Genomic DNA, 14,345 nt, shown 5'->3' with positions numbered 1-14,345 from the left:
TTAAGCATTGTACTACATACTGGTGAAATATCTTTTTTACCCGCCAAAGCCGTGGCCGGCGCTGCCAAGCAGAGTACTGCTGCGAAGTCCAAACAGTGCCAGGTATAGCAGGGAGGGAGGGAGGAAGAAGAAAGAAAAAGGGCGAGGTCCCAACTGTCCACGGCGCTTTCCATCAGAGCACGGCGGCCACGAGACGAAGCGGCAGCACGGTGACAGGTGACAGTGGCCGGCCAGGCCTGCGCCATCAATGGCTAAAACGAGCGATAATCACGCGCTCCGTAACGGAAGCGCCCGTCCAATTTCCGGTTCGCTGCGCTGGAGTGTGCGCGTACATCTTCTTTTCTTCGCCCGGCCCGGCCCGGCCTAGCCGCCGCGGATTGGATTAGCCCCGCTCGCCTCGGCGCCATTATTTGGTCTCCCTCGTGCCTCCTCCATAAATACCCCGCCCCGCTCGCTCCCACTCCTCAACTTCAACCCCCCACGCCACTCGCCAACGCCTCCGCCGTCCACTCGCCTTCTCGCCGCCACTTGCTCTGCTCACCGCGAGCGCGTGCGTGCGTGCGCGCCCCCGGAGCGACGATGGCCGCCGCACTGCCACCGTCGCCGCCCGCCGCCCTCGCGGCGCTGCTGCTCCTGGTGATGCTTTCGCCGGCCGCGGCGCGCGTCCCTGGCGTGTACACCGGCGGCGACTGGCAGAGCGCGCACGCCACCTTCTACGGCGGCAGCGACGCCTCCGGCACCATGGGTACGTTTTCCCTCCGCCAGCAGTGCGATTCCACCATGATGTCCAAGTCGAACTGATCTGATCTCGTGTTCTTGATTTGGCGTCGCAGGCGGCGCGTGCGGGTACGGGAACCTGTACAGCCAGGGGTACGGGGTGAACAACGCGGCGCTGAGCACGGCGCTGTTCAACGAGGGGCAGAGGTGCGGCGCCTGCTTCGAGATCCGGTGCGAGAACCAGCCTGGGTGGGCGTGGTGCCTCCCGGGGAGGCCGTCCATCGTCGTCACCGCCACCAACTTCTGCCCGCCCAACTACGCGCTCCCCTCCGACGACGGCGGCTGGTGCAACCCGCCCCGCCCCCACTTCGACCTCGCCATGCCCATGTTCCTCCACATGGCGCAGTACCGCGCCGGCATCGTCCCCGTCTCCTACCGCCGGTAACCCCTCCCTCCCAAATCTACCGCCAACTTTCCATTTTTTATCCCGTCGCTTGCCTAGAAATTTTTACCGAAGTCAATGGGATGCTGTTTCTGGGTCATACTCCTAGTATAGTACAGTAGTAAAAAACATTCGCCTTGGTTGAATTTATCTTTTCTTTTCTTTTGCGGCCAATGGGGAGAGCGCAGGCCCTGCGCCGCGCCCCTCTTTACCCGGCACAGCGATTCCTTTTCCTTCGCGTCTTTTGAGACGTCCGTCCGTCCGTCCACAGGAAAAAGGAAAAGAAAATCTGCCTTCCGTCCCGTCAGATGTAATTAATTCCCCTTATCCTCACCGTCAATTGCACAGTAGCATGCGAAAAATAAAGAACACTACGGACAAAATCTCTGAACTTGAACATTGTGGGCAAGTATTATCCTGTACTGTTGAAATTGGTACGGTAACATGGGCTGCTTTTTTCCTCCAAAAACTGAAGATATGATACGGCAGATATGGTGGCACGTAGCACCAGGATAGAACAGAACAGAAGAGGCACGGCACGGCGATAAATCCCCATTAAATCTCGCTCCTTCCAGTAGAAGTAGTAGCGTTTCTTTTCTGAATCTATGTGTACGGCCGGGAGGGAGGGATAGCGTGAACGTGGGCCGGGAACTTGCACCGCCGGGACCGGGCGCACGCGGGGCGTTAAAAGCGGAACGTGACACGATCGGTCGCACTCGGCCCGCCATTACTTCCTTGTGTCGTGGTACGAGTAAAAGCGGCCTTGGAGCGAAGCCGGAAACGGCGGCCCGCGCTGGTTCCCCCGGGCCGGCGCCATGTGCTTCGACGTCTCTTTCGTCTCCGTGCCAAAGCGGGCGTCAATGCTGATCAGGAGTACACTGTTTTTGTCACGTTTGGCTTTAATGCTTAGGCGTAGTTGGTGTCTGGTGATCTCGACGCTGTTTCTGTCATGTGCTCCGGCACTCTGGTTCGCACCACGCGTGAACCAGCTCACCCCTCGCCTCTGCGACGCTGCACCGTCCCGTCTGCCCACTCCCATGCCCTGGCATCGCCTGCGTCCACCACAACCAGATTACTTGCGGCTGATGATTTGCTTACGTGCCATGTAGTATCCGTGTATGATGTGCTGATGGTTTGGCTAACGTGTGATGTTGTTGGACGTGTGTGTTGCAGGGTGGCGTGCCGGAAGTCGGGCGGGGTGCGGTTCACGATCAACGGGTTCAGGTACTTCAACCTGGTGCTGATCACGAACGTGGCGGGGGCGGGGGACCTGGTGCGGGCCAGCGTGAAGGGGTCCAGCACCGGGTGGATGCCCATGTCCCGCAACTGGGGCCAGAACTGGCAGTCCAACGCCATCCTCGTCGGCCAGGCCCTCTCCTTCCGCGTCACCGCCAGCGACCGCCGCACCTCCACCTCCTGGAACGCCGCGCCGCAGAGCTGGCGCTTCGGACAGACCTTCGAGGGCAAGAACTTCAGGGTCTGATCCCACCGTGACCTTCCCTTCCTCTTCTCCGGCGACGGTCGGCGGCATGGGCGGGAGGTTCATCGTCTTATATATAAACGAGTACTACTACTACATACTAGTGGGTGAGTAATTACTACAGTGAGCGAGTGAGCGGTCTGTGTTGGTGTGTTTTTCCCGTCCTTGGTGCGTGGCCTGTGAATGCATATGCAAGGTGCAAGCAGGTTGATACCAGTAGCAGCAGTAAAAGTCTAGTCTTGATTAGGGTAAAGAGGTGATGGTTGCTGGGTACTGAAGTGTGGAGTGGTGGCTGAAGTGGCTGCAAAGCTGCAGCTGAAGATGGGAGCGGCGAGTGTAGCCCGCAGCTGCTGCTTCTCCGGTGTCGTCCCGTCCCGTGTCGTGTCATCTTTGTCTCCATGGCACGCTGCTGGCTGCTACTAGTACTATTTATCAATCGATCAATCATGGACCTGATTTATATGTCTATCTATCAGCTTGATGATTCCCTAATGCTGCGTATGTGCACTGGCCCCTCTCTCTCTCTATGTGCTTGTGTATGTTGGGTTAAGGAAATCCGTAGCGCCGTGGGCATCAGCCCTGCCGGCCCCTGCCTGTTGGAGAGCGCAGACGCTGAGTGTGATGGCTGAAAACGCGTGGAAAGCATGGATGCAGAGCAGAGAAGCGAAAGCGCGAGGGCTTGCTTTTGCTCGGACGCGCGCGAGAATGGCGCCAAGGACGAGCCACCGACCATGCATCATACCGTTTTCACCATACGCATCATGGTTCTGCAGCGTCCTTGTGCTGCCCCTTGCCGTTACCTGTCTGACCTCATCTCGTCGCCGTCCACATCCGCGGGGAAAGGCAGAAGCGAGTTTGCAGATCGTCCACATCGGGTCCGAGTCAAACAAACAAACAGGGACAGCGTTGCTCTCACCGGTGATATCGGCTGACGCCCGGCAGGATCGCGTGTGCCCCCTTCGTGTCAAAAGTCAAAATGCACGGCAAAAGCCAGTAGGGGACGACGCCCACTCTGAGGCCAACTCCACCGCACGACCCTAAACGGACGTCCGGATTGGCCGGATTTTATCCGTTTGGGACGCCGATGGGTACGCCCGTGTCCGGCTGTGTCCATTGGGTCGTGCGTGCGCCCACCGCGCGGCCGCACCCCAAATCACGTCTGTGTCAAGAAAACATAAAAAGATGACTAAAAAGTACAAAAACGCATTTTAATAAAAGATAAAACTTAGTTAGGGGGGTCCATGGCCACAAAACGGCCCAGTTTCGTCACATTAATAATTAAACATAAAAAAGAAAAAAAAACGGTCTCCGCCGGCGCGCTCCTGCTCGTGCCCGTCGTTGCCGTCGCCGTGGCGCTCTTCACTGGCCGCCGGTGTCGTCGTCGTCCCTGACGAGGTCGACGTAGGCCGGCGGCGTCCACAGGTGGGCCGGCGGTGCGTGCGGTGCCTGGTAGACGGGGGCGGGCTGGACGGCGGGAGGTGCCTGCAACACCTCCTCCCGTGGCGACCCCTCCCACTCCGGTGACTGCGGCGGAGTGGCGCGCCAGTCCACGCCCAGGCAGTCGGCCATCTCCGGAGCAGTGCAGGACCAGGCCCACCCCGTGCCCACCAGCTGCTGGAAGGCGGCCGCCGGCTCCTCCTCCATGGCGTCCTCCCTCCTCTCCTCCGTCAAGGCCGCCATCTGCAGCTCCGGGAAGGCCACGTCGCCGGCGGCAGACAGTGCCATGGCCTCCTCCAAGCCGTCCCATTGCCGCTCGTCGTGCGTGCGCATGGAGTCCTCCATGACACGCTGCACGAGACGGGCTTCCTCCTCCACCGTCATGCGAGGAGGTGGTGGTGGCGATGGAGACGGCGACGGCGTGGGCGTGAGGCCGCGCACCACCCTACGCCCGCGCTCCTGGGGAGCAGCCGCTGGGCGCTCTGGGCGTGGCCGCCGTGGCCCCGTCGACGTGCTCATCGCGGAACCAGGTGTCCCACAAATGGCGAGTCGGGGGCGTACCTGGGTCGTAGTAGAGGTCGTTCGGGAGGAGGCGGCGGCGGCGCTCGATCTCCTGGCGGCGCGCACGGCCGGTCACCGGGATCGGCGCGCGGTCGGCCGACAAATGCCAGTTGTTGGGGAGGTGGGCGTCGCTCCAGGGGATCGGCGTCCTCATCTCCCAATAACGGTGGCACACCTCAGAGCGGATGTAGTGCCGGTCGCGCTCGCCGGCGGACGCGGGGGCGATGGAGAACGCGGGCGGCGAGGGGGCCCGGCGTGGTGGCGATGGCGAGGCTGGCTCCTTCTTCACCGAGCCGCGGCGACGCCCCGACGAGGAGCCAGCCTCGCGGTCGTGCTTGCCTTTGCGGCCGTAGTTCCAGAGCCCCATGGTTGCGGGGCGGCCGGCCGGCGAGTTCTTGGCTAGGGTTTGGGGCCTGGGGCTATCGGGTTTCGAGGAGGCCGCGGGGTGGCGTGGGGCAGTGTGGACGACGACCGGTCCACACTTCCCACTTAAAGAAGGACGGCGACCCTTCCATGTGTGGATGACAGGTCGGGCCGTCCGCCCGTGCGCATTGATGTGGGCGGGAGGAAGGTAGGTGGCCGCCTGCCACGCGGCCCCGACGCGGACGAGGGCGCGTCCGTTTGGTGTCCGCCGCGACCCAAACCCAGCGCAAGTTTGCGCTCGAAATGGGTCGGCCCGGACACAAAACGGACAGGATGGGTCCGGGCTGTCGCGCGCTGGGCCTCCTCCTTTGTCCCTTTTACCCCAAACGGACCGGGGCGGACAGGATAGGGTCGCGCGGTGGAGTTGGCCTGACATGTGGGGCATGCCCGGACACAGCGGACGAAGAGGACGCGGAGGCGTCCGTTTTCTGTCCGCTTTTGCCTCAAATCCAGACCAACTTTGGGCCAGAGATGGGGTGAAACGGACACGAAACGGACGAAAAGGTAAAATGGGGTCTGCCGCTGGATCGCTGCATGTGTCTACTTTTACCCAAACCGCGTCCGGCGGACAAGATAGGGTAGCGCGGTGGAGATGGCCTGACAGGCCATTGATAGTTGGATACAGTGAAGATCACACAGGCACGGCAGGGAGTATGCAGCATGAGCTCCACTGCCAAGAACTCAACGGCACACAAATACATCCAGGTTGCCATGCACAGGGCATTTTCAGACTACCACCCTAGCTAGATAACAGGTTCAGACTCTTGGTTGCTATGACTAGCGGCCTTGTTTCCAAGGTCTCCTGAGCTTTTAGGGCGACGTACGCGTGCCGTGCCAGCATCCGCGCTTGGCGCTGTCATTCTGCCGGCGGACTTGGGCTCTTGATGCTTCTTTGCTGCTGCTTTCTTGCGTCGGTCACTGGAGTCTTGAACCCCTTCTAGAATGGAGACTACGTAATCCATGGTCGGCCTCATATTACCTTCAACGTGCAAGCACGCGACAGCAAGGTTGGCGATTTTCCGCGCCCCATTGATCGAGTATCGGCCTCCTAGCTTTTTATCAATGACACGAAAGATCCCGCGCTTACTTGTGAGATTCGGTCGGGCCCATCCAACAAGATTGAGCTCCGCCGGGGCACGGTTCGTGTCAAGTGCGCGACGACCACACAACATCTCTAGAAGCACAACCCCGAAGCCATATACGTCGCACTTTGCAGTAAGATGGCCTGAATATGGGTAAATTAGTCGAATGGATGTTAATCACATGCTGAATATGAGCTCCTGGTAATATAAAAAGCAGGTATATCCGTATATGTTCTTTGCCAAGAACGCAGCATTGCAACATTTGTTCAGTTAAAGTACATTCAGCCGAATTCAAAATGTAAGAAGGTGAGCTGAAACTACTGACCGGTTAAATGAATGTTTACCACACGCTGAATGTGAGCTCTAGGTAAATTTTACAAAATGTCAATGTATATACTTCTTTACCAAAGGGCAGCAGCTTGCAACACTTGAAAGCACATTAAATTAAGTGTACTTCAAAAAACATGTCATTTGATGGAACAAATTATGGTTCAAGGTAAAAAACTCATAAAACATTTCCCAATATAGTTTGCATATTCACACCATTGTACATAGTTCACAAAGAAAAGGTATGAATAAATCATAAATTTCATGATGGCACTGGGGCATTAGATATTCAGCATCAGATCCTGACAGGGAATGCATTTCAACTGCACGCGTAGCAACTTCAAGAAAGTAATGTTGTTACAAAAATGGTATCTGCACAGCAGCAGATTGACAGAAGACGAGACAACTTGTACATTTTTAATTAATCTTATATTAGTTTATAGAGGGAGTACTGCCTTAGACCGACTGCTATTAACTAGTGCACTAAAAACTCACTAACACTCGATTGTTCCAGTCATATGCCAGATGTTTTATATCCAAGACAAGCAAATGCGCAGAATACTGGCTTAATAAAACACAAAATTGCAACTCAAAAGTTACCTGTTGACACATATTCTGGAGCTGCATAACCATATGTTCCCATTACCCTTGTGGTCACATGACTGTCTTCACCAACAGGACCATCCTTTGCCAATCCAAAATCAGAGAGTTTTGCAGTATAATCCTGGGCAGTACAATATGCATTCATTTAAGTAGAGAGATCAGATGGTCATAGAGGTTAACTATGCTATATTGACGATTCACTTTCACTTACGGTGTCAAGGAGAATATGAGATGGCTTAAAATCCCTATAGATAACGTTAACCTCCGCACTGTGAAGGTAGGCTAGCCCTTTTGCAGCTCCAAGTGCAACTTTCATCCTTATGTTCCACGAAAGAGGTTCAAAGCCTCCTACATCAAGGATTCATATATAACAAGTTATAACTAGAAACAGTTTTACAGCAATGACATATGCAAAATGAATAATTGCTCCTAGGAAAGACAACTAACGATTGTCCAAGTTTAGCTTACTCCTGAAAAGATGATTGTCCAAGCTCCCACGTGGCATCCACTCATACACTAGCACCCGATACTCATCCTCTATGCAGTACCCGATTAACTTCAGAAGGTTGGGATGGCAAAGCCGACCTAAGTAATTAACTTCGGCCTATAAATGGAAACATGAAAATGTGAGAAAAATATCCAATTTTTTTATTAACACTTATGAAGCTGTGTGTAAATGAATGCAGAAACATCACATAAAGGACAGAGTTGCGAACCATGGGACTTATAAAGTTGCAAACAGGGAATTCAGATACATCACGTAACTATGGCCATATTCAAAAGTGAACTTCAAATAAACATGAATCAAACATGATATCGGCAATAGCAGCAGTATGATGGTTGTATAGTTTCTTTCGCTTCTTTAGTTTTTGGCACTTTTGTTTGTTGGCTGTAAGTTTGACGTCATTTAGACGTTTTCTTGTAATACAAAATGATGTACACTTAGGTGTGTATTCGAGAAAAAGAAAAACATGATATCAAGGACAACAGAATGAAATAGAATGCCCTTTATGCTCACCAACCACTCTCCGTGCCCTTGAAAGCCCTCCGGGTTGAGTTTTTTCACAGCAACGGGTATTCCTGTACCAGGTTGGCAAGCTGACAATGTACGCTCATCAAGCCATCCTTTATAGACAGATCCAAACCCTCCTTCACCGAGCACACCGTCAGGAGGGAAGTTCCTTGTGGCAAACCTCAGAGCATTATAGCTGAAGGCCTTAACTTTGGCTGACTGCACAATTTCACACCCAGTGTTCGCACTTGAAGAAGTGTTCGCACTTGAAAACGTGTTCACGCTTGAAGGCTTGGAAGCTGAAAAAGTTTGACTGCTGCCGCCAGTAAGCCTGGAAGCCAAAAAAGTTGGACTGCTGCTGGCAGTAAGACTACTCTCATGTTTACGACGACTCCTTGAGAACATTCCTGCAGATCATGTCTTCAGTATAGATTCTTCTGAATGATACTTACATATAAAAGTTACAAAATCAAGACATTATTTTAAATGGAAGTATTATCTGATGAATAAGTTTTTGCATTGATCTATCCCAGGTACATGGTATGATAATCACGTTTTGCAAGTTCTGAATGGTTGATTCTAGATTTTTAAAGGAAATTTTGCACAACAACTACGGACTGGATGAAGAAAGCAATCGTTAGCTGCCCAGTATCTGAACAATATGAGAATGCAAAACTAGCCATTGCCATCTGTGCCACACAATTCTAGCGATAATTAGTTAACTTGTGTTCCAGAAGTTAATGCGAAGACCATTTCAAACAGCATAACAAGCAACATAGCAGGAATGTTGATTCCTGCGAGTGGTGATATGCTCTGGACCCAAAAGATAGATAATTATCTGCATCAAGCACTATGGCAAAACGAATATGGTTGAAAACAGAGGGGTTGCCCTGCAAGGTGGGCGGCTTCTGGGCAGCCGTGACGAAGGTGCCGGGGGTAGGAGACGACTCGACACGGTCCTCGAGCAGATTGTTAGCCTGTATGACTGGCGGAGAGCTCACCAGTGTTGGATGGCGCAAGATGGTGCCACCAGGGGAGGCTGTTGCTGCCTTCACAGGCAGCTTTCAAGGTGGTCCGGGGTCCGGATTTCAAGGTGGGCCTGGCCCTGGCCCACGCAGAGAGGATTCTCCAGCCATATCGCCCATCAGAGGGTCTCCAAGGTGGCACGGGCGACGACTCCAGTAACGTAGAAATCCTGATTACAGCAACCGATTAGCGTCAAAGAAAGACAGGTTGAAGAATCAATCAACTGAAGAGAGGAAAAGTTCATACCCGCTATCAGGTTGCTGTCTGTTTTCATCTTCCCCTTCGTACTCATATTCTGTGATTTCCTCCAGGATCTCACCTAGTTCTTCTATAACCGGTCCTGCGTGCCTCGGTGGCGCCATAATTCTATCTTCGTCTGCAAAGAACTTCCAGTTCACCAGTTGATCGTTGATTTTCGGGTTTTTTGGATCATTCCTAACATAAATCCCCAAGGTAGACTCTGTGCCAGCAGCACCTGCACCCACAATTTTTGCGGAGATCTCTTTAAGCCCTGCTAGGTGCTCAATGCAGATAGGTGCAGCACCATGCTGCACTTCATGGACATTGAAGACTAGATTGAGCTTCCGAAGATTAGGCATTGCACCAGCCTCAAATTTCAGCAAAGGTTCACTGCACTTCAACGTGAAGTACTTGAGAGCTGAAAATCCTGCCTTGCCAAAGACAATCCTCTCTGCCGGTGCTGCCTGGACATATAGTGAGAGAGCGGTGAGGGCAGGCAATCCTTTCACGATATCAATGTCACTGTTCGAGAATTCTCTAACTGCTACCTTTAGACTGTAGAGTTTGCTGAGTGTTTCCAACCACTTTGGGAGGCTGGGAAAGATGCAAATCCACGGCAGTAACTCAAGTCTCTCAAGATGGGCTGGAGCAGGGGACACGCTGCTCAAGCCATGGCAGGAAATACTCATCCTCGAAGTATTTACGGGATATGAGCATAAAGATGTCAGAGTTAGAGATTTGAGGTTGCTGAGTTTCTCAAGAACTGTGCTCAGGTATTTCATGTTGTCCTCCAGATTATCAACTTGGTGTACTGTAGAACAGGTGAGATGAAGATCCTGGAGGTTAACCAGCCCGCCAAGGTCCCTCACATTAACTTGGTTGGGAAGGCGGAGGTGCCGTAATTTCTCCAAATTTCCAATATCTGATGGAACAGCAGATATTCTTCCATCTATTTGCAGTGTCTCCAAGTATCGTAACCCTTGAATCTTGTCTGGCAAATTGACAGTGATATTACATTCAACCTGGACATATCTCAGTCGACATAGTTCACCGATTCTAGTGAGGTCAAAGCTCATCTTGTCTTGATCAGCCCAAATATGAAGAATTAGAACTCGAAGAAGGCCATAATCCGGAATGGAAGGTACACATCCAGAGAATCCACAGAAGAAAAGTGATCGGACTTGGGACATTATGATGCTTTCCGGTATCTTCGCACTTTTTGCACCTCCGAATTGGATGGACAATCGACGAGCCTTGTCAGGAAACCCTATAGTTGATTCAAGATAGTTCACAGTGATGATGAAATTATCCTCCATGGATTTGTGCCTGATAAGATCCAGTACCATGTGGTTAACTGTACATGACAACACCTCGCCGTGATAGTTAGTGTCCACCGGTTGGATCATACCTCTTCTGAGAAGCTCGTTAAAGTAACCATGCTCAGCGTCACTGACAAAACTTTCAGCAACCCATTGCTTCTCCAAATCATCCTTACTGATTGTGTAGCCCTCTGGATACATGCCAACATAGAGCAAGCATGTCTTCAAATGAAGTGGAAGCTTATCATAGACAAGGATTATAACATCTTTCATCCCATTGGAAGTAGGATTTGTCCTCAAAGTGGAGGGTAGAGAACTTTCTACCTTCTCCCACTGCTGAAATGCAGGGTTTGGTTTGCTTGGTAGCAACAGGCTTGCTATATTTAGAGTTGATAACGGTAAACCACCGCATTTCCTGATAATCCTATCCACAACTACTTTGAACTCCTCAGGACAACCAGTTTCACATTCAGAGCCAAAAACAGAATCGAAGAATAATTTTCGAGATTCGCCACTATTAAGAGGGTCCAAGTTAAATATATACTCTGACTCATAACCAGAACATGCCAGTGCTACATCCTCAATCTGTGTGGTTGTCAGTATTCTGCTGCAACAATCACCATAAGGTAAAGCACGGCTAATAATATCCCAGACTGATGCTGTCCATAAATCATCAACAACAATGAAGTACCTGAAAGATATTTTTGTTCATATTGAATAAATTCAGTCAAGCTTAACACACACAAAAAAAAAGGGTAAGGAAGCACAATCAATATTGATATGAGAAGAAGAATACATAAAACTAAGAAAAGAGTAAATAGTGGTGTTTCTGCGAAAAACATTCGACTTATCTCCTAACTTTTGCAGTTTTCCAAATAGAGAGGATAAGATAATGTACTCCCTCCGTCCGGAAATACTCGTCGGAGGAATGGATGTATCTAGATGTATTTTAGTTCTAGATACATTCATTTTTATGCATTTTTCTGACAAGTATTTTCGGACGGAGGGAGTATATGAAAAGGGTGGGTCCATGAGTTTAGATAAGATAATGTATGTGTGTATCTGAAAAAAAATGTCATACAATTTATAGGTATACACGTACACCTTTACAAGAAAAAGGGGACAAATAATGAGTTCTTTTTATAAGAAAATTATTTTTGCCTGTTTCTCATAAAACCCACAATAGTATAGTTACAAAAATCCATGTTTAGCCAAACAAAGTTTTGAAGATACCAGACCCTAATTGGCTAACGATTTAGAGTATTTTTTAATAAAAACATCTGAAACTAAATTCTAGCAAGATACAGTAACAAATCTCACAATCCAAATAATCACCTAAGATTTCTTCTATATCTATCCTTTCTTAATTAGAAAAAAAACACATTTGGATAATTTACTATTCCCAATTTGTCAACTTCCCTGCGATAAAAATGTGCTTGAACAGTTGAAAATCAAACAAAAACAAGAATGAGTTTTACTTCCCCGCACTTCCACCTCCTACCCACGCGCGGCATATGTTAATTTTTTTATTTCAGATGTTAAGTTTACGAATCCGAAAGGAAATTGAAGTATTAATGAAAAAGGGCAAATGTGTACTATTCCCCTACGACTGTCTCTGTTTTGATCTCATGGAAAATCTACATTCGTTGAACTATCTCGATTCTTCCTCCTATTGACATCTGAAATCATCGATTTATCCTAAATTCACGTGTTCATAAAACTAGAATGCATTGAATCAACCCGGTGAATGTTCCTAACAAGTGAACATTTCCTAATCCCTACATATTATTGTGGCCAGCATGGTGCTAACATTTATCCTAAATTCATGTGTGTTCATAAAACTGTTAGCATCATGCTTTATTCACATATTTTTCCTATGCATTTCCAGCAATCCGAAGAGCCCTGGGCTAAACATACCAGTTTGTTTTCGAAACAATAGGGGAATACCTTTTCTGATGAAGATGTTTGATGATACAGTCAATAAGGTCCTGCACATCAGAAAAGGTGTGAGCCCCTGCCCCTGGCGCCTTAATTTGTGAGAGGATGCTGGTGAGAAGCCTCCTCATATCAGGATTCCGGGACACCCGTACAAAAGCCCGGCACTGGAATTCTCCTCCAAACTGATGATATATCGCTCTGGCAACTGTCGTTTTTCCAACTCCTGCAGATCCAAAGATGGGTATCACCTTGAGCTGCTTCTGCTGGTCGTCACTGAAAGCAAGCAAGTTGACAAGCTTCTTCATGGGTTCCTCGACACCAACCAGGCTATGGCCGGCGGTTGACACGGTCGACACCGGCAGGTTGAGAGGCAGTTCAGGTGTGTGGCCGCTGGTACTGGCTTGTCCATGGTCAGATTTGATGGCTGTCTCCGGAGCAAGATGGAAATTTTTGCATCTTCCTCTCGCATCATCCACACGAGCCATTAAATGTGAGAAATCTTGTGCAATCTGGGGCAGGCGCTGCTTCCGCTTACTGGTAACCCCAAATATAGTAGTAGTACTAAGAGGAGCGCTTCTGCTGATGCCGGCGCCGCCGCCGCCGGCAACGGACTGCATAACCTCGTCGAAGAAGTCCTCCGCGTCGTAAGCAAGTTCCCGGACCTCCTTGGTCCACCATTTGGGCGTGAAGCCAGGGTTGTCCAGATCTGCCTCCGGCAAACCCTTGAGGTGGTCGCACAATCCTTCTAGGCCCTCTCTCAGAAGCCGGATCCCGTTCGCAGTGAACCCCTTCGGCAGAGGGTGGTCGGAAGCCTCCAGCGAATGGAGTCGCCGAAGGAGGCGACCCATGGGGCCGAGCGAAGCCGTGACGGGATCCTCCATTTTCGCCTCAAGCGGAGCGGAATCAGGTATCAGGGTCGTCCTCCGTCTTCACCGGAAGCCAGCAGTTAGTTGGCTTTGCATCCCCACCTGAAGTGTGCATCTGCCTAACTAATTGTGGCCATGGATGGGAAGTTTCTCTTTTTCTGAGAACATGGATGAGAATATCGAGAAGCACGAGAAAGCATGCCTGGCCGCGAGGAATCGTCTCAATCCTGACGAGCAGGATGTGGGGGCACTTCTCCGGTGGGTGGCGTGGGAAAGCAAGCACCACACAACCCACAAAGACCAAGCATGTTGCATACGGCACTTGTTAACATCAAACAAATATGAAAAAGGAAAAGTTATGGACATTTCTTATGCTGTACCTATAAAATCAATCCACAAATATTCTGCACCACCTTAGGTTAGGTAAGTGATGCAGATCGGGTGACCGATTACTCTCCCTCATCGGTCGTATCGGTCTCAGGCCACGCGTCCTGGGGAACTCACGCAAGTAGAGCCTTATCCTTCTCACGTCCACATGTTTTCCCCTCATGTGTCGCACTGCATCTTCTTGTTTCACGCAGCACCGGTCCATGCGATGCGATGCACCCAGTATCACATCCTCTCGCTCCCTCATAAATCGCCTCCCCTCCCTCTCCCCCCCCCCCCCCCCCGCGGCCCCCTGCGCAAGCTCCAGCCGGGCAACTGCCACCTTCGGGTGTAGGGGCACACTACTACCAAGGGTAAGGGAGGAAGACAACCACTCGGGTGCTTTTCAGGGGTAGTTTGTGCTAAGGGAGGCAGGCGGCGTCATCTTTGCCGCGAGCGGGCCTCAATTGTGTTGCGAGGGTTGCGACGCCTCCGGCGAGCTCCGT

The 14,345-nt window shown here is 51.0% G+C and overlaps 2 protein-coding genes across 3 annotated transcripts; one reads left to right on the top strand and one right to left on the bottom strand.

Moving 5' to 3' along the window:
• Positions 1-451: 451 nt before the first annotated feature.
• Positions 452-3,105, top strand: LOC123114010 (expansin-A7). Its single transcript, XM_044535355.1, has 3 exons — positions 452-745; positions 834-1,158; positions 2,333-3,105. The coding sequence occupies exons 1-3, from the start codon at positions 580-582 to the stop codon at positions 2,640-2,642; spliced, it is 801 nt and encodes a 266-aa protein (XP_044391290.1). The 5' UTR covers positions 452-579; the 3' UTR covers positions 2,643-3,105.
• Positions 3,106-5,583: 2,478 nt separating this feature from the next.
• LOC123114009 (disease resistance protein RGA5) lies at positions 5,584-13,768 on the bottom strand. Of its 2 annotated transcripts, XM_044535354.1 has the most exons (8): positions 12,617-13,765; positions 9,357-11,360; positions 9,086-9,279; positions 8,091-8,491; positions 7,541-7,676; positions 7,284-7,420; positions 7,070-7,193; positions 5,584-6,285 (listed from the first exon to the last, which is right to left on the bottom strand). In XM_044535354.1, exons 1-8 carry the CDS (start codon positions 13,486-13,488, stop codon positions 5,804-5,806), a joined length of 4,350 nt encoding a protein of 1,449 aa, XP_044391289.1. In that variant the 5' UTR covers positions 13,489-13,765; the 3' UTR covers positions 5,584-5,803. The 2 variants fall into 2 exon arrangements, 1 of the variants encoding a protein (XP_044391289.1); XR_006456372.1 differs by lacking the exon at positions 5,584-6,285 and having other exon boundaries at positions 7,072-7,193; positions 8,095-8,491; positions 12,617-13,768.
• Positions 13,769-14,345: the final 577 nt, after the last annotated feature.

Source organism: Triticum aestivum, chromosome 5B (assembly GCF_018294505.1).
Source record: "Triticum aestivum cultivar Chinese Spring chromosome 5B, IWGSC CS RefSeq v2.1, whole genome shotgun sequence".
Lineage (NCBI taxonomy): Eukaryota > Viridiplantae > Streptophyta > Magnoliopsida > Poales > Poaceae > Triticum > Triticum aestivum.
Note: the sequence above shows the minus strand (reverse complement) of the source record. Positions and strands in the feature narration are given on the sequence as shown.